At 46.6% G+C, this 23839-nt stretch overlaps 3 protein-coding genes across 7 annotated transcripts; all 3 read left to right on the top strand.

Moving 5' to 3' along the window:
* Positions 1–114: 114 nt before the first annotated feature.
* Positions 115–14455, top strand: hcfc1b (host cell factor C1b). Of its 5 annotated transcripts, none has more exons than XM_084679561.1 (27): positions 115–458; positions 1926–2125; positions 3021–3169; positions 3428–3588; positions 3840–4048; positions 4191–4275; positions 4425–4531; positions 4675–4854; positions 5095–5409; positions 5643–5794; positions 5895–6080; positions 6261–6485; positions 6602–6703; positions 6847–7075; positions 7299–7432; positions 7564–7702; positions 7848–7990; positions 8244–9273; positions 9471–9619; positions 9802–9969; positions 10176–10392; positions 10568–10959; positions 11101–11235; positions 11443–11628; positions 11809–12109; positions 12345–12408; positions 12561–14455. In XM_084679561.1, exons 2-27 carry the CDS (start codon positions 1948–1950, stop codon positions 12598–12600), a joined length of 5376 nt encoding a protein of 1791 aa, XP_084535687.1. In that variant the 5' UTR covers positions 115–458; positions 1926–1947; the 3' UTR covers positions 12601–14455. The 5 variants fall into 5 exon arrangements, with proteins under 5 accessions (XP_084535687.1, XP_084535689.1, XP_084535685.1 ...); XM_084679563.1 differs by having other exon boundaries at positions 121–458; positions 5895–6029; positions 11098–11235; XM_084679559.1 differs by having other exon boundaries at positions 121–458; positions 11098–11235.
* Positions 14456–14975: 520 nt separating this feature from the next.
* Positions 14976–18543, top strand: cdk20 (cyclin dependent kinase 20). The gene is made up of 8 exons (XM_084680124.1): positions 14976–15312; positions 15482–15595; positions 15943–16131; positions 16676–16797; positions 16944–17006; positions 17097–17220; positions 17656–17811; positions 18090–18543. The coding sequence occupies exons 1-8, from the start codon at positions 15238–15240 to the stop codon at positions 18276–18278; spliced, it is 1032 nt and encodes a 343-aa protein (XP_084536250.1). The 5' UTR covers positions 14976–15237; the 3' UTR covers positions 18279–18543.
* A 1396-nt stretch (positions 18544–19939) lies between these two features.
* gata1b (GATA binding protein 1b) lies at positions 19940–23316 on the top strand. Its single transcript, XM_084680143.1, has 6 exons — positions 19940–20100; positions 20494–20741; positions 20851–21351; positions 21515–21660; positions 21848–21973; positions 22066–23316. Exons 2-6 carry the CDS (start codon positions 20510–20512, stop codon positions 22354–22356), a joined length of 1296 nt encoding a protein of 431 aa, XP_084536269.1. The 5' UTR covers positions 19940–20100; positions 20494–20509; the 3' UTR covers positions 22357–23316.
* Positions 23317–23839: the final 523 nt, after the last annotated feature.

Genomic DNA, 23839 nt, shown 5'->3' with positions numbered 1-23839 from the left:
ATTTGTCAATTCATAGATGTCATAACTGTTGTTCACAGATGAAATTGTAATTTTGAGGGCGTCATCCTTTTGCCATGTTGGTGTTATGGGTGGTATTATCTCACTGATCAATCACGCAGTTAGTGGTATTGTCATTAATGAACTAGTTTTTTTAAATACTGGTTTCCCTTGAGGATGTGTTGGTCCAGTCTAATTTGTATTTCCTCGGGAAAAGACAGGCATCTTCTAATGTGAGGTGCTATGAATGACTGCAAAAAAATGACAACCGCTCACAGTTCATCTGTTCGCCATGTCCACTAGGGGCTTTTGAAAGTGAGGCTGGCGAGAAAATGGCGGCTTCCTGGGCGGCATGAGAAGATGTAGAGTTATCGGTTTTTAAAAGAAATAATTATTTGGGCTCATACTCTTTAGTTTAGGCCGCTCTAGAGACGTATATTTAAAGTAACAGCATTAAACGAGTAAGTACGTGGTACATATTACAACATATGTGTAATTGCATTGTATTTTATTGAGACGGCAAGCTAACGATGTCCGCCATTTTTCTTTAGGGAAGGTAGCCAGATAGCATAGCTAGCTAACCAGCTAGCAAAGCTATTGAAACAAAGTAACATTGTAGCCTTTAGCGCAAAATCAAGGAAAATCCGCAAATAAAATGTATATTTCTATACCACTTTTTTTATCATTCAATAATTGTAGTATTGCCATGAATTGTCGCAATTAAATTGTTTTTCGTATTGGTAGCTGAAGTTGACTACCATAGCGAGTTTTTGTTAGCTAGCCAGCTAAATTACTAGCCGCTAGTACCTAGCTCCTCGGAACTATTAAGTCAGCTAGCATAGTTATCCAGCACTAGCTTGCAGGTAGAAAATATATATAGTAAGCTAGCAATGCACGATTGATGTTTTATTGGACATGTAGAGTTACTTATGTGGACAGTCACGTCCACTTGTTATTATGCTGAGCTAGAGCTTTTAGGAATTATGACTGGTTGCACGTAGGTTGCTTGTTGGGCTCATTTGAAGAGATTCGAATAGCGTAGGTTTATCCCTGCAAATTGTGTTAATGTTTGGCTTTCTAGCTTTGTCTACGATATTTGCTAACGTTAGCCAGCTGGAGCGATAAAACTACCTTTCTGCATAAATAGCCATAGTGCTGCAGAAGCGTTATTCATAAACTCATTTTTAATCGATCTTTATTTAATCTAATTGATAATTGTTCAAAGTGCATGGCTTATTTTGCTAAAGTTATTAGAATGTAACTGATTAAAGCTAACGTTGTTAGCACATTAGCCAAGTTAGCGTTCGCCGCCTAATTTGGCTCTGCCATTTTTGTCCGGGCTGTCAGTGTTTCTTTAGTTAGTTAGCAAGCTACAAGATGGCGGCACCCATCACATCGTACCGACCTGCTCCTGAATCCTGTGGACATTTAGCTGCAGGCCAGAAGAACTAAACTTGCGTTGCAATAGAATGCATAAAATACCTCAATGAGATGCACCATATTCTATGGCTGTACATATTTGTTGTTCCGGATCCGTGTTCATTTGACCTGCCGGCTTTTCATATTTTCTGCAAAGCGTCTATCTGGCTAAAATGGCGACTCCCATAGATTTTCTCTTGCCTGAAATACTTGTGCTAGCCAGCTAGCTTTATGTTCTTGATTGGAATGATCTCTCGGTCGATCTTTCTTTGCTACATTGTATGCAAGAGGACAACATCTGAAGTCAAATCAAAAGAATCATGCTATTTTGTTTTTAAGCGTGCTGCATTCTAATTCATCTGAAGAGGTTTTAATCCTTCAAGCTAACATTGTTAGCTAGCAAGTTAGCGTATCATCTGGCCTGACGAGACAAGCTATTGTGTCTGTGGCTAGTGATTTTGTGCTATCATTTGGAAATACATTTTACGTCTGGATTTTCTCCTTCTAAGAGAGGCGTAATCTACCGGCACCATGACATCTGGGACCTCAAGTTCAGTTCTGCAGCCACGGTGGAAGCGGGTGTTGGGATGGTCCGGCCCGGTACCCCGGCCCCGCCACGGCCACCGTGCGGTGGCAATTAAGGAATTGATGGTTGTATTCGGGGGAGGCAATGAAGGAATTGTGGACGAACTACACGTTTACAATACAGGTTGGTTACTGGCAGTTATTTTTTTAATGGCTACTACGAATATAAGACAATCAGCACAAGCTGTATTGATATAGCTTAGCATGCTAACGTTTCCGCTAATAATTGTGACGCTACCTAGCCAACAAAGTTAGCTTAGCCTTAGCGTATGCTGTAATATCAGACTTAAGATTTCTTTAGACTATGTATGTATGGTAAATCAGTTTGTTAGCTCGACATCTAAGAGAGGTGTTAATGTATTTGAAGTACATTACAGTTCAAGTGAACCTAAGAAGAAAAGTCAATCAAAGGCTGAATGTCAACCTGTAAGATCGCTTCTTAGCACTTTAGCTGACTGATTAGCTAAAAAGGTTGGCTTTCTAGAGGGCGAGCTTGCATCGCGGAACTCGCCAAAGAGAAAATACAAAGAGAAATGGCGGGTTCATACATATCTTTGACGTCATCATATCAACAAAGCAGCATTTCTACAGTTTTGTGCAGGGTAATTGACAAATGCTATATGTGTGTATATATATGACGAGTGTACATTAAATATATTGTTAATGCCCCGCATTCCCTTTTCAATAGACATTTATCACCTGTAAATTGTTTGGTTTTAACGAGTTTCAAATGGTTGAAGTTTAGAACAGTGGTTCACAACCCTGGTCCTCAGGACCCCCTGTCCTGCCTGTTTTAGATGTTTCCCTGCTCCAACACACCTGATTCAAAGGAATGGGTCGTTATCCATCTCTGCAGAAGCCTGCTTATGACCATTCATTTGAATCAGGTCTGTTGGAGTAGAGAAACATCTAAAACAGGCAGGACAGGGTGCCCTGAGGACCAGGCTTGGGAACCACTGGTTTAGAAGATACAGTAGCAATGTAACTGTCGCTAACCTTGAACATGTCATACATTTCAGCGACCAACCAGTGGTTTATTCCTGCTGTCCGCGGAGACATCCCCCCCGGCTGTGCTGCATATGGGTTTGTGTGTGATGGTACCAGACTACTCGTCTTTGGAGGAATGGTTGAATATGGAAAATACAGCAATGATCTGTATGAACTCCAGGTGAGAACTCAGCTACTGTATGCGTCTAAAATTCAACCGTTTTTGTCAGATAATATCATGTGCACAGAATGAGGCCAGTAGTGTCACACGGCATCACAGTAGTTATGTTAAAATCCCTCATTTTGTCATTTGATTGATGCAAATGCGAAATGTATATCAAAGTATTGAAGTCAGAACTTCAGCATACCTTTAGTGATTAGTTGTTTGAAAAAAAAAAATATATATATATATATATATATATATATTGTTCCTTTTCAGGCCAGCCGATGGGAATGGAAACGACTGAAGGCAAAAGGGCCCAAGAACGGACCGCCTCCTTGTCCTCGACTGGGACACAGCTTCTCCTTGGTGGGAAACAAATGCTACCTTTTTGGAGGACTGGCCAATGACAGTGAAGATCCCAAGAACAACATACCAAGGTAACTAACCAATAATAAGGATAAAGCAAATACAGAGGGCTGCTCTCATGTAAGGGCTAGCAAAATTATTAATTCGTTTTAAACATGTGAGATAGCGATGTATTGCATTTTTATTTTGATGGTACATGTGTCATCTAGGAGCAAAATCAAAACTTACCCGCCCACTTCCTTTTTACTCTTCCTACCCGTCTGTTTTTTTTTTTCTCCTCAATATTCTGCCTCCCCCTTTTCACCTACCTGTGCCATTGCAGATACCTGAATGACCTGTATACCTTGGAGCTGCGAGCAGGCTCCAGTGTGGTGGGCTGGGACATCCCCATCACATACGGCGTGCTGCCTCCTCCCAGGGAGAGCCACACAGCTGTGGTCTACACAGAGAAGACCAGCAAGAAGTCACGCATCATCATCTATGGGGGCATGAGCGGCTGTCGTCTCGGAGACCTCTGGGTCTTTGACATAGGTGAGCTGTCGGAGGCTGATTGTCAAACCGGAATATGTGTAACAACTCTTATGGGTCGAGATTTACTGAATCACACATGATTTTAAAATGGGGCGGAATTATGGGGTTCGACGGCATGTAATTAACACTCTTTGATTTGCAGACACTCTAACATGGAACAAGCCAGCTATCAATGGTACAGCTCCCCTTCCCCGCAGTCTCCACTCTGCCACCACCATCACCAACAAGTGAGTTCCAAGCCTGTCTTTGGCCTGCCATCTGCATACCTCAGCCAGGGATGGAGTACCTACCATGTTTACTCATGCCTTTGAATCTATGAGGCGGACCATGGGTAGTGAATCAAGATGATGCACTCAAAAAGCTTTGTCTTTTGCAGAATGTTTGTGTTTGGAGGCTGGGTGCCCCTAGTGATGGACGATGTGAAAGTAGCCACACATGAGAAGGAGTGGAAGTGCACAAACACGCTGGCCTGCCTCAACCTGGGTATGTCTGAAACCTGTGTGTTGTAATGAGCACCAAATAATTAGCACATATCTGTAAGATTAAAAAATGATTTGGTGCAATTTATGTACTCTAGCCAATGCTTACAACCCCCTCCTCCCCCCCCCCCCCCCCCCCACTGGCAGACACTATGATGTGGGAGACAGTGTTGATGGATAGCCTGGAGGACAACATCCCCAGAGCCAGGGCAGGACACTGCAGCGTGGCCATTAACTCCCGCCTCTATGTCTGGAGTGGCAGAGATGGCTACCGCAAGGCCTGGAACAACCAGGTGTGCTGCAAGGATCTGTGGTACCTGGAGACAGGTGAGTGGAAGCTACCTGAACTGTTGGATCCAAATGGTTTTGGTACTGTTTGAGTTCGACCAGCACACATTGTAACATAAAATAGTACAAAAATGTAAACTTTTTTTATTTATATTTTTTTATTTATATATATATATATATATATATATATATATATATATATAAAAAAATGTTTTAAAGACCTTGGACAAGGAAACTATAGATTCTGAAAGCCATAATTTGTCATGTCCCCTCTCCCAGAGCGGCCCCACCCCCCAGCACGTGTGCAGCTGGTGCGAGCCAACACCAACTCTCTGGAGGTGAGCTGGGGTGCGGTCCAGACGGCAGACACCTACCTGCTCCAGCTGCAGAAGTACGACATCCCTGCCACCTCCGCTGCTGCCTCCACTCCAGCAGGAAGTGCAGCAGCCACCTCACTACCCTCCATCACCCCCAAGAGCCCCGCCCCGGCTGCAGCCTCTGTGACGAGCCACGGTCTGCCCCTCCAGGGCATCACCCTGGTCCCCTCGCCCACCACCTCTGTACCGGGAAGTCCCCTGGGAGCCCGCGGGCCAGGTATGGAACATGGAGACAGTCATTAGAGATGTTTTGGCTGGAGCTAGCTACCCAACAGTGAGCCTAGCCAAGAGTGTGATTAGTTAAGCTGGTTTAGCTGAACTGTTTCCTGTCAGTAATTCACCCTCTGGTATGATTTTAATTCTCTCTGATGTCCTACTAAACCAGCTGACTTTTGATAAGAGCTGTAGTTGTTAAGGAAATTCTAACTCTACTGTGGGTGCCCCTTTCAGCTATTCTAAAGGTGGCCGCCCCCCACTCCACCACAGGAACATCCATTGTCACCGTGAGACAAGCCAATCAGGCAGGCAAATCCCCAGTCACCCTGACATCACTTCCTGCTGGTGTCCGCATGGTGGTTCCAGCCCAGGGAGCCCAAGGAACGGTAGGAGGAGCCTATTCATTTGGACAAATCTCAATTCCATGTTAGTAATCTCTAATCCAGGTCGCTGGGATTTATTTTAATTTCCTTTTTCCTTTTTCAGCCAATTGGCAGCAGCCCTCAGATGAGTGGCATGGCAGCCCTGGCTGCCGCCGCTGCAGCCACTCAGAAGATCCCACCCTCCACGGCAACAATGATCAATGTCCCACCAGGCGCCACCATCGTCAAGACGTTGGCGGTTAGTCCCGGCTCCACCACCATGCCCGTCAAAGTGGGCTCGCCTATTATGGTAAAGAAGTGTTCAAATACACTTAGCAACGTTCTTGGCAGGTTTTTAGGACTGAGCATGCTCTCGGCAAGAACTATTCTGGGCAATTTCTGAGAAGGTAGTTTTACTTGGAGTACCCAGTTCAGGCTCTCCGACTCAACTCCTCTGGTGGGCTGAAGTCGTTTTTGTTTTTCTTTACAGGTGAGCAACCCTGCCACCCGCATGCTGAAGACTGCCGCAGCGCAGGTGGGCACGTCCTGCATCACCACGCCCAACACCCCCACTCGGCCTATCATCACAGTGCACAAGTCCGGCACTGTTACGGTGGCCCAGCAGACGCAAGTGGTCACTACGATGGTGGGAGGAGTAACCAAGACCATCACCTTGGTCAAGAGCCCCCTCACCATGGGTGGCAGTGGCACACTGGTACGTTGCTAGGACACGACCCCTTCCTTATTTTATACAGCACATTTCACTGACACAGATAGGATTGCTTTGAATGGTGACTGATGGGTCATATTCCTGTACTCGCGTGTGTGTAGTTCTCTAACCTGGGAAACCTTGGCAAAGTGATGTCGGTGGTGCAAACCAAACCAGGTCAGGCAGGAACCATGACTGGGCAGGGAGGCACCCAGATCATACAGGTCAGTAGTGCTGCCAGTCTCTAAAGCCTGTCCTCTCCCTTCATGCCTCCCCAAACACACCTCTAACCACCGGCTCTTGAAGGTGTCCTTTGAGAAACAAGTTGACGACCGATTTGAATTGATTCCTCCTCTTCTCTAACCAGACTAAAGGTCCTCTCCCTGCGGGCACCATCCTGAAGCTTGTGACGTCTGCCGACGGTAAACCCACCACCATCATCACCAGCAGTCAGGCCGGGGGCACCGGCACCAAGCCCACCATCCTGGGCATCAGCGGCATGTCTCCTACCTCCACCTCCAAGCCTGGCACCACCATCATTAAGACCATCCCCATGTCCGCCCTCCAGCAGGGAGCCACAGGTAGAGCTCTATACGGTACTGTACAGTGCCATATGCCATATATTACAAACCCAAATCAAAGCTTTTTCACATTTCACTTTCTGAATCGAAGATTAAACATTTTTTGTGTTTAGCTAACAAGTGTACAAGTTAGCTAACAAGTGTACAAGATAGCTATGTTAGTCAGACATTGGATGACTGTCCACAAGTAAACCTCCAAATCGGCATTTTGTAATGTTTCTTGCTTTTTTCCCCCCAGGTGTGACGAGCAGTGCAGGAATGAAGAGTCCTATCACCATCCTCACCACCAAGATGATGACCCCGGGCACTGGCAAGTTCATCACCACCGTGCCCAAGCTGGGGACTGGAGTTGGCCAGCAGGGCCTAACACAGGTGAGCTACCTGACCCTACCCCCCCCCCCCCCCCCCGCCCTCGCGAACGTTACCATGCCTCTGCAACAGAGCTGGGGCTGTTTTATGTGTGTTGGAAGCCATATCATAATTGTATGGATTATTCTCCCCAGGTGGTGTTGAAGGGAGCCCCTGGTCAACCAGGCACCATCCTCAGGACTGTTCCCATGGGCGGAGTCCGTCTTGTCTCCCCAGGGACCGTGTCCTCGGTCAAACCCACAGTTACCACCCTTGTTGTCAAGGGAACCACAGGTAAGAGATCTTTTGAATATGCCGGTTGTTTGTTCATCCCACTTTTCTGTAGTTCTGTCACCGAACTGATGTCTGGATCACAGTCTGTTTTAGCCCCATCTTTATCTGTGTATGTGACTGGATTCATCTGTTTGTCTGCCTTCAGGAATGACAACTCTTGGCACCGTCACCGGCACCGTCTCCACAACCCTGGCAGGAGGGGGTGTGGCCAACGCCACTCTGGCCACGCCCATTACCACCCTGTCCAGCCAGGTGGTTAGCTCTGCCTCCAGCTCCTCGCCCACACAGGTAGGGTTCAGTGACCAGGTACTCTACACCAGTGGTTCCCAATCCTGGTCCTCAGGGCATCCTGTCCTGCCTGTTGTAGATGACCAGGATTGGGAACCACTGCTTTACACCATGTACTCCACCATACTAATTACATACCAGTACTGAATCTGTCAAGCATCATGATTTACTTTAGTTTTGATTATTTATTGTATTAAATGTACAGCAGTGTTAAACACAGTATGTTATGATGTTCTGTCCCGTCTCAATCCAGGTGACCCTGATCACCACGCCCAGTGGAGTGGAGGCCCAGCCTGTCCAGGACCTGCCTGTCTCCATCATGGCCTCGCCCACCTCTGACCAGCCCAGTGCCAGCTCTGGGTCTGGGGCCGAGGCGTCGGCTGGAGACACCCCTGGAACCGTCACCCTGGTCTGTTCCAACCCGCCTTGCGAAACCCACGAGACCGGTACCACCAACACGGCAACCGTGGCCTCTTCAACCATGGGTGGCGTAGAGCAGCGAGTGTGCTCTAACCCGCCCTGTGAAACTCACGAGACAGGCACCACCAACACAGCAACAGTAGCTTCGTCTGGTATGGGCAGGGGGACGCAACAGGCCTGCACCAACCCCCCCTCTGAGACCCACGACACGGGAACCACCAACACCGCCACCACCGCCAGCTGTAACATGGGCTCCAACCAGACGGGGGTCCCCACCTCCAGCGGCTCCGACTCGCCATCCTCTCCCTCGGGCTCGTCGGACCCACTGTCCCCCTCAGCGGTGTCGGGCGCCAGCTCGGCCCCAGGGGTTCTCCGGCCAGAGACTCTCCGCACAGGGACCACCTACACCCATACCACGGCCCGCTCCAACATGGGCTCCAACCAGACTGGGACGGTTCAGAGCTCATCGAAGGAGAAGTCGGGTCAAGGGAGCGGTGTCACCTCCCCTGTGTGCTCCAACCCGCCCTGTGAGACCCAAGTGACCAGCACCACCAACACCAACACCACCACGAGCGGAGCCGGCAGCATCCAACAGACCTGCTCCAACCCGCCGTGCGAAACCCACGAGACGGGTACGACCAGCACCCCGACCCAGGCCTCCTCCAGCATGGGAGCACCAGGCCAGGCTGAGGTGGCCCAAAGGGTGTGCTCCAACCCCCCTTGTGAGACCCATGAGACCGGCACCACCAACACCCCCTCCACGGCCTCCTCCAACCTGGCGGGCACTGTCCAGAGGGTGTGCTCCAACCCTCCCTGTGAAACCCACGAGACTGGGACCACTAACACAGCCACCACTGCCACAGGTACCATTTCTCTGACACACACTTTCTATTGATCCTATCTTACAACGTTTCTGAACCTTTCTGAACCTCCGGATGTTTTTCCAATGGTGTAGACTTGAGGCTTGTGACTGGACTGGCGTTCATACCAAGGTAGATGTAGATGACCCCTCCCCTTCCTCATGTACTAGACTGACACTGTGTTGTAATTCCTCCCCCAGCCCAGCCAGGCGGCGAGGGAGCGCAGGAGGACAACGGCACCACAGACGCCCCCTCCTCGTCCACAGAGTCCAGCGCAGTCACCACCACCCAGAGCCGTGCCGTCACCACGGTTACCCAGGCCACGCCCACCCCAGGACCCTCCGTACCGGTACTGCACCATACATAGCCTTTTGTGAAGCACATATGGATCAGATACTATTATAGTTAGACAGCCACAGCAATAAGTGCTGTGCCACCACCACCCAAAAAAATGACCATGTAACCTCAGCAAACACGCCTGTCAGTGCATCAGCACACCTGACGTACGTCCTGTGCTCGGCCCGTTCTCAGGAGATCTCGTCCATGTGTGGCGAGGACCAGAAGGCCGACTCGTCTGAGGCGGTGGCCGCGGCGACGGGGGAAGGGGAGGAGCCCATGCAGACAGATGACTCTGCTGCCGCAGGCTCCATCCTGCAGGTGCACATGGAGACCGAGCCCAGCCAGCCTGACCAGACCCAGGTACCGTAGCTCACATGGTCGTTGCCTACATCACTCTCAGTAGGATCTTGTAAAACCACTTTTATTTTTTATTATCAGAAATGGTGTAGAGGCAAGTCATTCATTCCCCTCCTATTGGGCCAAATGACAAGGTGGAGCCATGACCATCCAATCCAAAAATAGACATTGGGCTTTTTCACTTCCTCATCCTTGTCTCTGATTGGCAGATGGAGCAGGGGGGTGGGGCGGAGCCTATGAGCCTGCCCCAGGAGCTGATGTCATCAGAGGGCGCCACAGGTACGACCCTCATGGTGACGGGGCTGACCCCGGAGGAGCTGGCGGTGACGGCCGCGGCGGAGGAGGCGGCCCAGGCAGCAGCCTCAGAGGAGGCCCAGGCTCTGGCCATCCAGGCTGTCCTGCAGGCCGCGCAGCAGGCTGTCATGAGTGAGTACGAGAGCACGCAATGCCGTCAGAACGCACATTTGTGGGGGGAAATAACTGGACGGTCTCACGATTGGTCCATGTTTCAGATCATGCATAGCTAGCTAAGTAAAATGTCCCCAGAGGGTTTCATGGTGTATTGGTCTGATGTGACCCTCCTGTCCTCCCGTCTGTGCAGATGAAGGTGAGGCCAGCTCGGAGACCCAGCAGCCCACCACCATCCCCATCGTGCTGACCCAGCAGGAGCTGGCAGCCCTGGTGCAGCAGCAGCAGCAGCTCCAGGAGGCCCAGGCCCAGGCCCAGGCTCAGGCTCTGGCCCAGCAGGAGGCCGCCGCCCAGGGCCAGGCGGCCGCCTCCCTCCCTACCGAGGGCCTGGCTCCAGCCGACAGCCTCAATGACCCCACCTCGGAGAGCAACGGCCATGAGATGGCGTCCGCCGTGACGAGTGCGGTTGCCAGGTTGGCCAGCACCTTTGCCACACCGCAGACGCTGAGCTCTGCCGGTCCGGCCAAAATGCAGGCAGCTGCCACTATGGCTGACGTGGCCAACGGCATTGAGTCTGCAACAGGGGTGAGTGTGTTCACTGTGGAAGAGCTAGGTCAACCACTGGTTTATAGGGTCATGTATGCTCTTTCTAATGTTTTTCAGTGCCGTGATTTACTTCACCCCGTCTGTTTACTAACCTTTCTCTCCTGATCTGTTTCCCAGAAGCAGGGAGCCCCTCCCTCCATTGTCCCAAAGCCTACTGTCAAGAAGGACAACCAGTGGTATGATGTGGGCATCGTCAAGGTGACCAACATGGTGGTCACGCACTTCTATGTCCCTGCAGATGACTCTGTCTCTGATGTAAGAGCTGCTTCACACACATCCGACACCATCTGTGCCTCAATATTAAGACAAACGTCTCACAAACTATAGTGGGGGAGAGAGGGGTTGATGGATGTAATGTACTGAACAGAGAGAGTTGAGAGAATAAGGAAAAAGGTGTACCTGGTTGACTATGATGAGGCTGAAGGTATTAAGGCTGTTTCCCTGGGCTGCTGTCACGGTCAGGATGACTCCGGGGCGATGCCAGACTACACCCAGATGAGGAAGATGGAGCTGCAGCCGGGCACGGCCTACAAGTTCCGTGTGGCGGGCATCAACAACTGCGGGCGGGGCACCTTCTCCGAGGTCTCCGCCTTCAAGACCTGCCTTCCAGGCTTCCCAGGAGCGCCCTGCGCCATCAAGATCAGCAAGGTAGCAACAGCACCCACGCGGTTGTCTTCCTTCCTGACCACTACTGATGGATCCCACTCTTACTGAGATGGTCTTTGAAACATGACCATCTCTTTGGGTTGTTGCTTTATCTCATCTCCCGTTTCTCTCTCTCTCTCTGTCCCTGTCCTCTTTCTCCTATCGTTTTCGTCGCTGGCTCAGAGCCCAGATGGGGCCCACTTGACCTGGGAGCCTCCCTCCGTAACGTCTGGTAAGATCATCGAGTACTCCGTCTACCTGGCCATCCAGAGCAGCCAAACCACCCAGGAGTCTAAGCCCTCCACCCCAGCCCAGCTGGCCTTCATGAGGGTCTTCTGTGGGCCTAGCCCCTCCTGCCTGGTGCAGTCCTCCAGCCTGTCTAACGCACACATAGACTACACCACCAAGCCTGCCATCATCTTCCGCATCGCAGCCCGCAACGAGAAGGGCTATGGCCCAGCCACGCAAGTCAGGTGGCTCCAAGGTAAACAACAACATGAAACCTCCATCTTGGCTGTTGATTTCTGTTCTTGCGTGTAGTTGGTAGTCTGCTCTCTGGTGGTAGCTTTTGAAGGATTCAAAGTACACCACTTTTTTTTCTTTATGACAGTGAGAGAATATTTCTATTTTGTATTCTACATCCTTTATATGTATTACAGCAACTGTGTGTCATTTGTTGAGCTTCATGCCAATTTTTTTCCTCTTCTCCTTTCTTCCAGAAACCAGTAAAGATGGCTCTGCAGCTAAACCAGCTGCCAAGAGACCAGGAACCTCCCCCGACACGTGAGTACTCCAGTCCTCCAGCTAAGACTCCCAGTACACTCTCACAAATAAACCTCTGTGTTCTCCACTCAACCTTTTGTATTATAAGTCTTACTGAGTGAATGTGCACCCTCTTACTGTAATGTCTAAACTGTGTCACTCTTCCTGTGCAGGAAAGCTACTGGTCCAAAGAAGGCCAGGGCCGACCAGTAAGGAAGGGCTTCCTCTGCCCCTTCTGGCCTCTGACCGAACTCAACCCCCCCCACTGAAGACCTCAACCAGGACTAACCCTTGCCCCAAACCAACCTCTACCAGAACCACAACCCTTCAAACAACCACAGTCTCAACCAGTTCCAAGAGTACCCCTTATTATCCCACTGAAGACTTCTCCCCCACTCCCACCCATGCTTAGCCTCAACCAAGACCCCCCTCCAACAATAGGGGTGAGGGATCCCCATCACTCATGGTAACCAACCAACCAACCCCTTCCTCCATCACTAGACGTTATTGTGGTGCCATGGACGCCTTATTTCAGCTTTGTATTTTTTATTGAAATATTGCTATTACTACTCATGTTAAACCATTTGAAGCACATAATTAACGTTTCGTTCTTTTTGATTTTTTCTTCTTCTGTGAAATCAAAAATACAACCGTTCTGTCAGGTGTATCTGTAGTGTGCTAGTGTTTTCTCTCATTTGTTCACCCTCCTTCACCTTGTTATTGAACACAAGCAATAGAATCCACCATTAGCGTCTTTTGTTGATGCTTGTGTCATTATTATTTGGCTGGGGAGTCGTGATCAGAAGGATCTCTTTCAGAAGACAAAGCTTCATGAGGAGAAATGACAACCAAAACAAAACAAAATTCAAAACTAACTTACAGCACTTGGGGATGCTCTTCATTCCAGAGGAAAAAGACTTGTTTCATATTTGTACATCAATCAAGACTGTCATCTTGCTTTGTGACATCACTGTGTGTTCATGCGTCTCCAACGAGAGGGAAAGATGTTTGGAAGAATGAGTTCCTCCAATTTGAAAAAGAATAACTTTGGTTCATGTAGGTGTAGATGACGACTGATCTTTCTTTTCCCTCTTCTATCAATCACAAATCTAGCTACTTTCATAGGGTGTGTGGATGGGCAGTCACTACGGTGACAAGTAATTTGACAGTTATTACAGCACCACTGATTAAGAGCAGATGTTTTTGTACTTTTGTTCTATGAAAGATGATAAACCGCGCAAGATGAGACAATAGATAGGCTTTTGGTTTGTTGACTTGGATTAAAGGAATGAATTGCAGAAAACAGCTTCTTTTCTACATTTTGGTTCTTTTCCCCTCCCTTCATTTTTAATAGTCCATAGTAAATACACTTGTGAAATCTATGGATGCCCGTACGTTTCCCTTTCCTCTGAGGCTTATTTTTTAGAGTGGCTGAAATAAACTGGGTGTTTCTTGCCCAAATTGTGGAGACATTGTTGATACCCATTCTTCGTGTTTTTATTTTTATTGGTGTATCCTTTGCTTTTCAAATGTTTAGTTATGCAATTGTGTGTAATGTGACAAACGTTTCCAGATAGTTGACATGTATGTCTTTATGAATGGCGATACAGAGCTTTTTCTAGCGGGTGGAAGAGAGAAATGTCGGTTGACAAGAATGACTGGCTTTGCCAGTATTTGGGCTCAGTTGTAAATTAGTTTCTCCATGTAGCACGAAGTTAAAATGCCTTTTTATATAATTATCTGTAACAAATGTTTTTACATGTTTGTCATCTCTTGGTTGCTTTTTGTCTGGATATATAAAAGAAATGGAAATTGGTCTCCTTGCTTAATAATGTCCCTGTGTTTTTTTTTGTTTCTCTCCTAATTGATAGCAACTTAGTTTGCTGCTGAAACTGTCTGGAGGTTCATTATGGTTACCATGGTCAGCAGTGATGTCACCAGACCAGATTGTGAATGATGTTGCAAAAGCTGATGGAAGAGTTGGCATTTAACTGATCATTTGGGGTATTAACAAACTGTTTGTGAATATTACTCTGGAAAAATAAACTTTTTAGTGCATCTTTTTTAACCACTGTTCTGAGCTGTGAGTTATTGTTAGATTTTGGGGTATTTTCAACAAGCGATCTAACTTAATTATAACTCTCAATTATAAGTATATTAATTATATTCATTTTCTGAGATTCCATTGGCTATTTTTTTTAATTGGCACAGGGACCACCGACAATCTCAAAATGGAAACCTAACAGCTGATGCCGATATGACCATCCCATCTGAAGAATTAGATAGCACCCAATTGCCGTGAAAATACCAAATCAATGAAGTGAATCGCCAAGTACAAGTTCAAGGCTAAATCAATGTATTTATATAATAAGGTGCAGTTGTCTGATACACTCAAGATGAGCATCCTAGAGGACTGAGAAGAATCATTTGATGCTGGGATATATGGAACAGACAATAGAGGGGGGTGCATTTCATGGCAGGCTTGTTGTATTCCTTCTTGCTATGAAATGAACCCCCCTGTGTGCACGAGTGGTTCGTGCGCGCTCCCGCAAGGGGTGCCTCTCAAGGAAGCCGTGCATCTGATGGCACAACACCGAAAATATACTAAGCTCACGTGACAGCAACAGCGTCTCCAACGTAAACACTACTCGGTGGTCTTCCCACATATCGCCTGCTCCGTCAAAAATGGAATTTAGAAGAACCAATGATCTCGTTCATATAGCTAGTATATTACATTTTGTTTGAGTACTAACTTGCTAACTATATACCAAGCTAACTTACATTTTGCTAGTCTAAGTTTGTTAGGTTGTAGCATTAGCTAGTTGGTTCCAACTGGTTATCTGAATAAGCATGGACCAATACAGCATCTTGGGGAGAATAGGTGAAGGAGCCCATGGCATTGTTTTTAAAGCTAAACACATCGAGGTATGTCTATACCAGGCATAAGTCTACCTAATCAGTTAGCGAGAGCATGTGTATCGTAGTTAATTAACGTTAGCTAACAGCCTAGTCGTCGTAGTGGATATGTCTTCTTGCAAGTAGCTGTCACCGACAATGTCTGAAACAGTTTCGAAATCCATCCCATTTTTTTTAGACAGGAGAGACAGTGGCTCTAAAGAAGGTCGCCCTGAGAAAGCTGGAAGATGGGATACCAAACCAAGCCCTCAGAGAGATAAAGGCTCTACAGGAAATTGAAGATAATCAATATGTGAGTTTCAATCTGGTTGAGGAAAAACCTCTCAATATGTATGAAGAAAAACCTCTGAAAGTTAAAGGTAATCTGTGACTTGCTTTAAAATCACTAATCAGTCTATAAATAAATGTATTTTTACTGCTATATAAATGTAGTGAAAATTACCTCAAACTACCCTAGCTCCATCTCTTCAGTCTCTTCATCTCTCTTCAGTCAATTTAAAGAACCCTCTTCTCTTCTACACAATAACACAAAAAGTGCAATTACTTTACACCACTATTTGTATGTCGCTTTGGATGATAACTTCTGCTAAAATTAATCCAATGTAAATGTGATTTAAAGTGTGTGTCTGCTGTCTCTAGGTGGTGAAGCTGAAGGACGTGTTCCCACATGGTACAGGCTTCGTGCTGGTGTTTGAATACATGCTGTCTGATCTCTCTGAGGTCATCAGGAATTCTCAAAGGCCTCTAACAGAGTCCCAGGTTAAAGGTTACATGATGATGCTACTGAAGGGTGTGGCCTTCTGCCATGAAAACTCCATAATGCACCGGGTAAGACGCAGTGTTTCCCATACATATGATTTATTTGTGGCGGCCCGCCATAATTGAAGGGTCACATTTTTATAGCTCAAATTGTTGGGATCTGAATTTCACCATTCACATTTGAGCAGTCGAAATTTTGTTCTATTTGAATTTCTGATGCTCCAATTTTTTTAAATAGAATTTCTGGGATCTGAATTTTACTGTTTGATTTTGAGCAACCTGAATTTTTGAACCTTGAATTTTTGTATCCATTTTTTTTACATTGAAATAAATTAATATTTCAATTTTAAAGAGGTGATTTAAAAACCAACAAATTCGGTGGTGTTTAAATTTCAATTGTAAGTTTTCAATGCCTTTAAAATTAAAAACATTATGTCACTGGTTTGCTTCCATACTAAGCCCCTGCCTACCACTACAAATATAATCCAATCTAAGGAAGGGGTGACATGTTCTATTGTTACGGGGAATAATGTGTTTGTGTGTGTTTGTGTGTGTTTGTGTGTGTTTGTGTGTGTTTGTGTGTGTTTGTGTGTGTTTGTGTGTGTTTGTGCAGGACCTGAAACCAGCCAACCTGCTCATCAGCTCCACAGGTCACCTAAAGATCGCTGACTTTGGTCTGGCCAGGCTCTTCTCCAATGACGGAGAGCGACTGTACAGCCACCAGGTGGCCACAAGGTATGCTGGAACACACACATCTACTTTCAATGTGTGCATATACACACATAGATATAGGCAAACACACCTATTTGTTAATGAATGAGAACTTTACTAGATCATTTTTTAAAATTTTTATAAACAATGTCTCTTTGTTACATTTCTAGGTGGTATCGAGCCCCAGAGCTTCTTTATGGGGCTCGGAAATATAACGAAGGTGTTGACCTGTGGTAAGCATATACTGATACAGCAGGGGGCAGAATTTCAAGGTTTTCCCCAAAACAAACCCTAATCTTGTTCATGTATCTTTCCCCCCATAGGGCAGTGGGGTGTATCTTTGGGGAACTGCTAAACAACTCTCCCCTGTTCCCTGGAGAGAACGACATCGAGCAGCTGTGCTGTGTCCTAAGGGTTCTGGGGACACCCAACCAGAGAGTCTGGCCGGTAAGGCCTCCCAGTCACACTGCTGACACATTTCAATAGTGATATCGCCTTAATACACATTTACATCTAGTTATTTAGCTGACGTTCTTATCCAGAGCGACTTACAGTAAGTACAGGGGACCGAGGCAAGTAGGGTGAAGTGCCTTGCCCAAGGACTCGTCATTTTGCACGGCCGGGAATCAAACCGGCAACCTTCTGATCACTTGCCCGATTCCCTAACCGCTCAGCCACCTGACTCCCTTCTGACCACCTGCCTTGATATACGTGCCGCCTGTTTTCCCTTCACTGTGCACGCTCACCCATATTCTTTAGTGATCTAGTCTATCACAGAGGTATTGCTACATTATAATTAAGTGGCCGGTGCCTGAGGTAAGGATGTGGGAATGTAATTTGTAAATGTAATAACAATCTTGTCCTCCTCTGTCCTATCCTTAGGAGATCACAGAACTGCCTGACTACAACAAGATCACCTTCAAAGAGAATCCTCCCATTCCTCTGGAAGAGATTGTTCCAGACACCTCTGCCCAGGCTGTCGACCTGCTCAACAAGTTCCTTGTCTACCCCTCTAAACAACGCATCAGCGCCCAACAGGTCTGGACATAATGCGCCTGAGCACAGTGAACAACTATCACCATATGATGCCGATTCATAGGCTTGTAATATCATAATGGATATATTGGAATTGAATCTGGGTTTTAAAGTAGACTTGAGAGATCACTGGTCCAGTCTCACCCCTCTCTATCTCCATTTCATTTCCCCCTGTCTCTTTCATCACTCACTCACTCTCTCTCCCTCTCGCTCACTCTCTCTCTCTCACTCTCCCTCCTTCCATGTCCCTCAATCTCTCTATTCTATCCTCTGTCTCCAAGGCCCTCCTCCACCCCTACTTTTTTACAGACCCCCTGCCGGCTCACCACTCGGAGCTGCCCATTCCCCAGCGCGGGGGGAAACATTCCCGCCAACGCCTGCAGCCCCCCGTTGAGTTCACAGTGGACCTGCCCCTGGAGGAGAGCCTTGTGGACCCTTCGCTAATACAGGGCCATGCATGGTGTCTGTGATCCATCCTCTGGCCTCCAGCTCACTCCTGTCTCATATCTATCTATGTCATCCATCTATCTCACCTTTTCATGGTGATGTCAACAATGTGGTTTATTTGTTAAACTACTGAATTGAAAGACCATGGCCCTAGGAATTATGGTGGATTTGAGGGTTTATGGTCTATTTCTGCTCACAGAGTTAACGTTGCCATAGTTATACATGTAAATACTTAGTATTGTGAATAATATTTATACATGTATTTCTTTAATAAATATAATTTAAATACTTGGTTGCTATTTTCTTCCAAATAGTAACATTTATGAACTAGTCCTTGTGAATATGTTCTGTTGTACTGTATTGCATAATGAGTAAATATATGTTGGTGTCTGTGTGCCGATTATGAGTGAAACAGCAGACCCTGCCCTGCTGACTGGTGTCTTTCAGTGATAAAGCTCTTATCAGTAGAGAGCAGCCACATCCCTCCCTAGACTCCCACACATCCCTCCCTTCTCTCTGTCATCTCAGCCCCAACTGTTGCTTTTCCCTCCTTGCCCGTCCGATGCTCCGTTTAGCCACCAGTGCACAGAAACGACCTTTGCTCCCCTACACACAAACACTAATCTGTATAGGTGTGGACAGGTATGAAGATGGGACAGACTGCCTACCACACGGCCCACCCAAGGTCTTCCTGATCAGCTCCTGTGTCTAAGACAAGTGGATGTCAGAAGCTGTATATGGTAGAGGACCAAAGCCCTGTTTTACTGACCATAACTCAGCAAAGTGAAACGAGGCCGTCTATCACGTTGTCCATCTCTGTTGTTTAAAAGCTAGAAAGGCCTTCAGCTTATCGCTAAACATGCAAATAAGGACATATTTGGATGCCACCAACTCTATTTTTAGGACCTTTGATGACTGATATGATTAATTCGATCCAGTGTTCATGTCACTTTCCTTTTCACAAGTTTGGGAAATACACTTGGATTGATAAATTGTTGTCACAGGTAAATTAACTCATGATGATAAACTCTCCACCAGAGATAAGTGTCAAAACAATATATACTATGCCAAGTTTCTCCTCCGAGACAATGAGGCAGTGAAAAATGATGTTCATAAAGTCAACTTAATTTTCCAGGTCTTAATTTCCTTCTAATTTCCCTGAAAACTAACAGAGTGCACAGTCGTCCAGTGAAAAGCCGCTGTAGCACTTTGTTAAACAAATGATCAGTTCGTCACAATTCCTCTCTCTGTCTTCCTACTGTGAAGACCAGGTCGTATCTATACCTAACACCAGTGGTTGGCATTATTTGCATCACTGACTGCCCACCACTCAACTGTTAAGTTGTAGCTGTTATCTGAAAGCCTTCCTTTGTATTCTGCATGAACTAGGATTGTGTCCAGTAACTGTTTTGTTTTAACAGCACTTTAAATCACCAAGAGATGATTTGTGTGGCTTTACGTACACTCAGGTTATGATGATCAAATGACCAGGTATTTGTTCAATTTAATGCATGTGCCCAGACATAATTTTTTGTCACACATATACACACACATATACACACCCACACACATACACACACACACACACACATACACGGACACGCAAACGTCTGCTGCCCTGACCCCTCCCACACTTCCCCTCCCCTATGCTCCTAGTTAACTCCTATATTCAGACAGTGCCTACTAGTCCTCAAGAGTATCCAATGCCAGGCACATCATCCGATCTCTCCGGCTTTTTCTTACCTCTGGATTCTCCAACCTTAAAACTCTCCATACACAACTCATAGGAGTAACCTGTCTGACACACGCAGCAGAAAAGGACATTGGCTTACAATCAATTATTGTGTGAGTATCAAATGTTGTCAGTTTGAAGAAATTGTTTTTGTTTAGCACAGACTTTCATGGTAAAAATGTAGTCCATATTCTAAGGACACAGAGGATTTACCAGGATTTACACCAGCTCTAATGACCATGTTGATGAAAAGTTCTGATGATGTTTTACATATGTGATGTGGAGGTCCACGCAGAACTTTTCAACTCATCCAGTCAAGTGTCTCTTATAAACAATTGGTGGAGATTAATTGGTAATCTGCTGTCAGTATCAATCTTTCCACATCCAAGCCATGTTCATTTGAAGTCTTCTGTGAAGATAAATATGCATGGAGATCGGTAGATATTAATTGTGTAAACAGTTTTCATGCATTTTGGCAATAACTGTATTTGATCTCGGTCATCCAGCCAGCTTCACACAGGGATGGAGGCCACATCAGAGTCCTCTGGATGGAGCTCCCCAACTCTGCTGTCGTCTGAGCCCAGGTCTAGCTTCTCCACAGGGACCAGCTCAGCCTGTCCAGAGCCCCAGGCCCAGTCTGAGAGCGAGACCCAGACCCTGTACCACACAGTCCAGTCTGAGCTGGCCAGCCTGCCCTCCTCACTCTCCAGCCACAGCCACAGTCGGCCCACACTGACGTACTCACATAGTCCAGGTAAGCAGATTCAGGAACCCTAATGAACATATGTATGTACCTACACACACACACACATTTATGGGTTCTGTCACAACTGACTCTCATGTGATCTCTTTCTCTCTCTTAGCTCACCAAGTCTACTCCTCCCTAAACGGTAACAGTGTCCCGTGGTTGGAAAGTTCTGGCAGCCCATCACTGGGTGCCTCTTTTACTTCACCCCTTTCCACCTGGCACACCAACCCTTTCTCCAAGACTTCCATAAACCCCCTCACTTCAGCCTCCTTTCCCCCAAAAAACATCTCCTTGGCCAACTCCAGGAATGAGCTCTCTTCCCCGGGATTTGATTGCCAAGAAAGTCCCAGGCTTCAGGAGGCCTTGCAAGAAGACAGTCCGACCGAGGAACATGGAGGAAGTTTCTTTAATCTCAACCCAGCTGGAGTAGATGGTTACAGCCACCCTGCAGCCCACTCCTACCCCCATCCTCTGGATTACTATGGCTCCTACAGCCCTTACTCCTCCACCTTTGGGCAGGACTACACCTCAGCAGCCCTGTACACTCCCCCTGGAGGGCTGGGCTACCCCCTGTATTCTACACACCTGCATAACAAGATCAACCTTTCTCCTCCAGGTTAGAACCTCTCTTTGACTCTATCTGAAACACCCCAAAACTGTGCGTGCATGTGTGTGTGTGAGAAAATCTACACACATCCGTCTGCATTTGTACACTTTGTTTGTGTGTCAGTGTGTCTGTGTTTGTATCCTGACCTGTCATATACTCTTTGTGGTGGCAGATGACCGTGAGTGTGTTAACTGTGGGGCCACTGCCACCCCTCTGTGGCGTCGGGATGGTACAGGCCACTACCTCTGCAACGCCTGTGGACTGTACCACAAGACCAATGGGCAGAACCGACCTCTGATTCGACCCAAGAAGAGAGCAGTATGTCGGAACCCTACAGTTCTACAATAGTGTTCAATTGAGTGTTGGAATTGACAGAACTATTCGGGGGGGAAGAGCAAGATTTGCTTTGTTAGGCTATGTGTATCCTGAAGTGCTCAGTGTGTGCTCACTGACTTGTCTTGTAGCTCCTGGTGAGTGAATCTATCTCTGCCATTTCCCTCTGCAGATGGTGAGCAAGCGAGAGGGCACCCACTGTGCCAACTGCCAGACCAGCATCACCACCTTATGGAGACGCAATGCCAGTGGAGAACCTGTGTGCAACGCCTGTGGACTTTACTACAAACTACATCATGTAAGCAAAAGACACACACTATGTTATGCGAGGAGAGTATGCACAGGTACTGATAAATGAACTCTCCTCTCTCCTCTCTCCTATTTCCTCAGGTGAACCGCCCACTCACCATGAAGAAGGAGGGCATTCAGACCAGGAACAGGAAGGTGTCCAGTAAAAACAGGAAGTCTAAAAAGAGTGGAGGAGTGTCAGAGACGGAGGAGGCCACCAACCAATATCTGATGGCCCCCGGACCCCTGCTCTCTTATGGTCACTCCGCTTCCTCCCACATCCTCCCCTCTTTCTCTCCATCATCTCTCTCTCCATCTCCTCTACACTCCTCCTCTGCCAGACTGTACTCCTCCTACCAAACATCCTCAGGGATGGTGCCCACCCTTGTGTAACGGAAAGAAAATACATCATTGTTTAATGATTACTTAGTGTGTTTGTTGATTACTTTGTTTGGTGCCTTGGGTGGTTAAGCTAAAGTTTCTAGATGGTTTCCATGAGGTTCAATGCACCAAAAGGGATAATTGTCACCTTTTTATGTTTCTCATTGGTATTTTGTATACAACTTTGTAGCTTTTTTGATTGTGAGGAAATAATATTTTGTCAAGAGCTTCAGGGATGAAGAGGAAACTGGATATAGTGTGTGATATTCAATGATAGCATCATAAGCATCGTGAGATTCTAATTAAAATAATGAAATATTTCATAAATGTACAAAATTGTACTCATGTTTTTATTTTTATAATGCTTCACCATTTCTTTTGGGTTTCTGTGGTTGGCGGGCCGGTCCCTAACTCAGAGTTATAGGTTATGATCATGCCTTTATCTATACAGCCGTCACAGCTCAATTAAATTCTGCTGAAGTAGTATGCAAATGAATAACTTTCCATGGTACGGCGTACAAAACTGAAATGTGGGTGACATTCATACTTCATTGATTTATTTTCCTGTGAATTTTTTTTAAATTATCAACCTTTCTGATCTGATGTGTCTATTGAAACCAGCCATTGACACTCAGTGAACAATGTCCTTGTTTTAACTGAACTTAAACTGTCAGGGCATGTTTCCTAAACTGTTGCAATAGATTACTCTTTTGGAAACGGGACTCCTGCTTTAAGGCTCCAGGGTGAAAATGTACAAATAAAAATCCCTTTGGTTTCCTTCTTAACTTTTTTTTGTCCTAATGATTGTAAAAATCTAACTGGCAGCATGCAGTAGTGGACATGTATCTGTTCAGCTGTAAGGAGCCTGAGTGGTCAATAGTCACATTCATGTTTTTGGCACCTTCTCCAAAACAGGTGTGGTGTCTTTGTGCAGAGGCAATCATAACCACCATAATAAAGCTTTAAACATCATGGTGTAGTCGAAGTTTGTTTCACTCTTTGTTCAGTGTGCATCCACATCCATGCTGATGATTTCTGTTATACAGAAAAAGGTGAGGAACACCTAGAGGTTAAAACAGGGGTTGCAGCCTAGATGTAAGGATGAACTAATTCTGTCTCGGTCTCATCAACGGTAGAAAGAACCACAGTTGACAAAACAGTTTCCACACACTGTGTTCCACACACACAGTTAACTTAACAGTTTCCACGCAATTCTTAGTATTACTAATGCTTACTTTGTTGTGTTTTTCTGACTGCTACACATCAAGAGCTCCCTTCTTGTGTTCCCTGCCTCCATCAGTCAGAAGCCTTTCACTGTTGACCACAGCTTGCACCAGGCCCTTGCAGGAGCCCCATTGTGCAAGGCAGGAGGCTTATGGTTTTCCGGACCCGCAGAAAAAAAGGGCAAGAGGAAAAGGGGGTTGCACAGACGGAGGTTGGTTGTGGTGGAGAGCGTGTGCCCCTACATTCATTTTTCATATGATGTCTGGATCAG

The sequence above is a fragment of the Hypomesus nipponensis genome, chromosome 18 (genome assembly GCF_054491055.1).
Source record: "Hypomesus nipponensis isolate SF chromosome 18, ASM5449105v1, whole genome shotgun sequence".
NCBI classification, from domain to species: domain Eukaryota; kingdom Metazoa; phylum Chordata; class Actinopteri; order Osmeriformes; family Osmeridae; genus Hypomesus; species Hypomesus nipponensis.
Note: the sequence above shows the minus strand (reverse complement) of the source record. Positions and strands in the feature narration are given on the sequence as shown.

Excerpts from the sequence above, each read along its gene's own strand:
- hcfc1b (XM_084679559.1), top strand. The coding sequence starts at position 1,948 with ATGACATCTGGGACCTCAAGTTCAGTTCTGCAGCCACGGTGGAAGCGG. Across the intron at positions 3,589-3,839 it reads CCCAAGAACAACATACCAAG|ATACCTGAATGACCTGTATA; the intron begins GTAACTAACCAA and ends GTGCCATTGCAG. Across the intron at positions 9,274-9,470 it reads CACAGCCACCACTGCCACAG|CCCAGCCAGGCGGCGAGGGA; the intron begins GTACCATTTCTC and ends TTCCTCCCCCAG.
- cdk20 (XM_084680124.1), top strand. The coding sequence starts at position 15,238 with ATGGACCAATACAGCATCTTGGGGAGAATAGGTGAAGGAGCCCATGGC. Across the intron at positions 16,798-16,943 it reads AGCCACCAGGTGGCCACAAG|GTGGTATCGAGCCCCAGAGC; the intron begins GTATGCTGGAAC and ends TTACATTTCTAG. Across the intron at positions 17,007-17,096 it reads AACGAAGGTGTTGACCTGTG|GGCAGTGGGGTGTATCTTTG; the intron begins GTAAGCATATAC and ends TTCCCCCCATAG.
- gata1b (XM_084680143.1), top strand. The coding sequence starts at position 20,510 with ATGGAGGCCACATCAGAGTCCTCTGGATGGAGCTCCCCAACTCTGCTG. Across the intron at positions 20,742-20,850 it reads GACGTACTCACATAGTCCAG|CTCACCAAGTCTACTCCTCC; the intron begins GTAAGCAGATTC and ends TCTCTCTCTTAG. Across the intron at positions 21,352-21,514 it reads GATCAACCTTTCTCCTCCAG|ATGACCGTGAGTGTGTTAAC; the intron begins GTTAGAACCTCT and ends TTGTGGTGGCAG.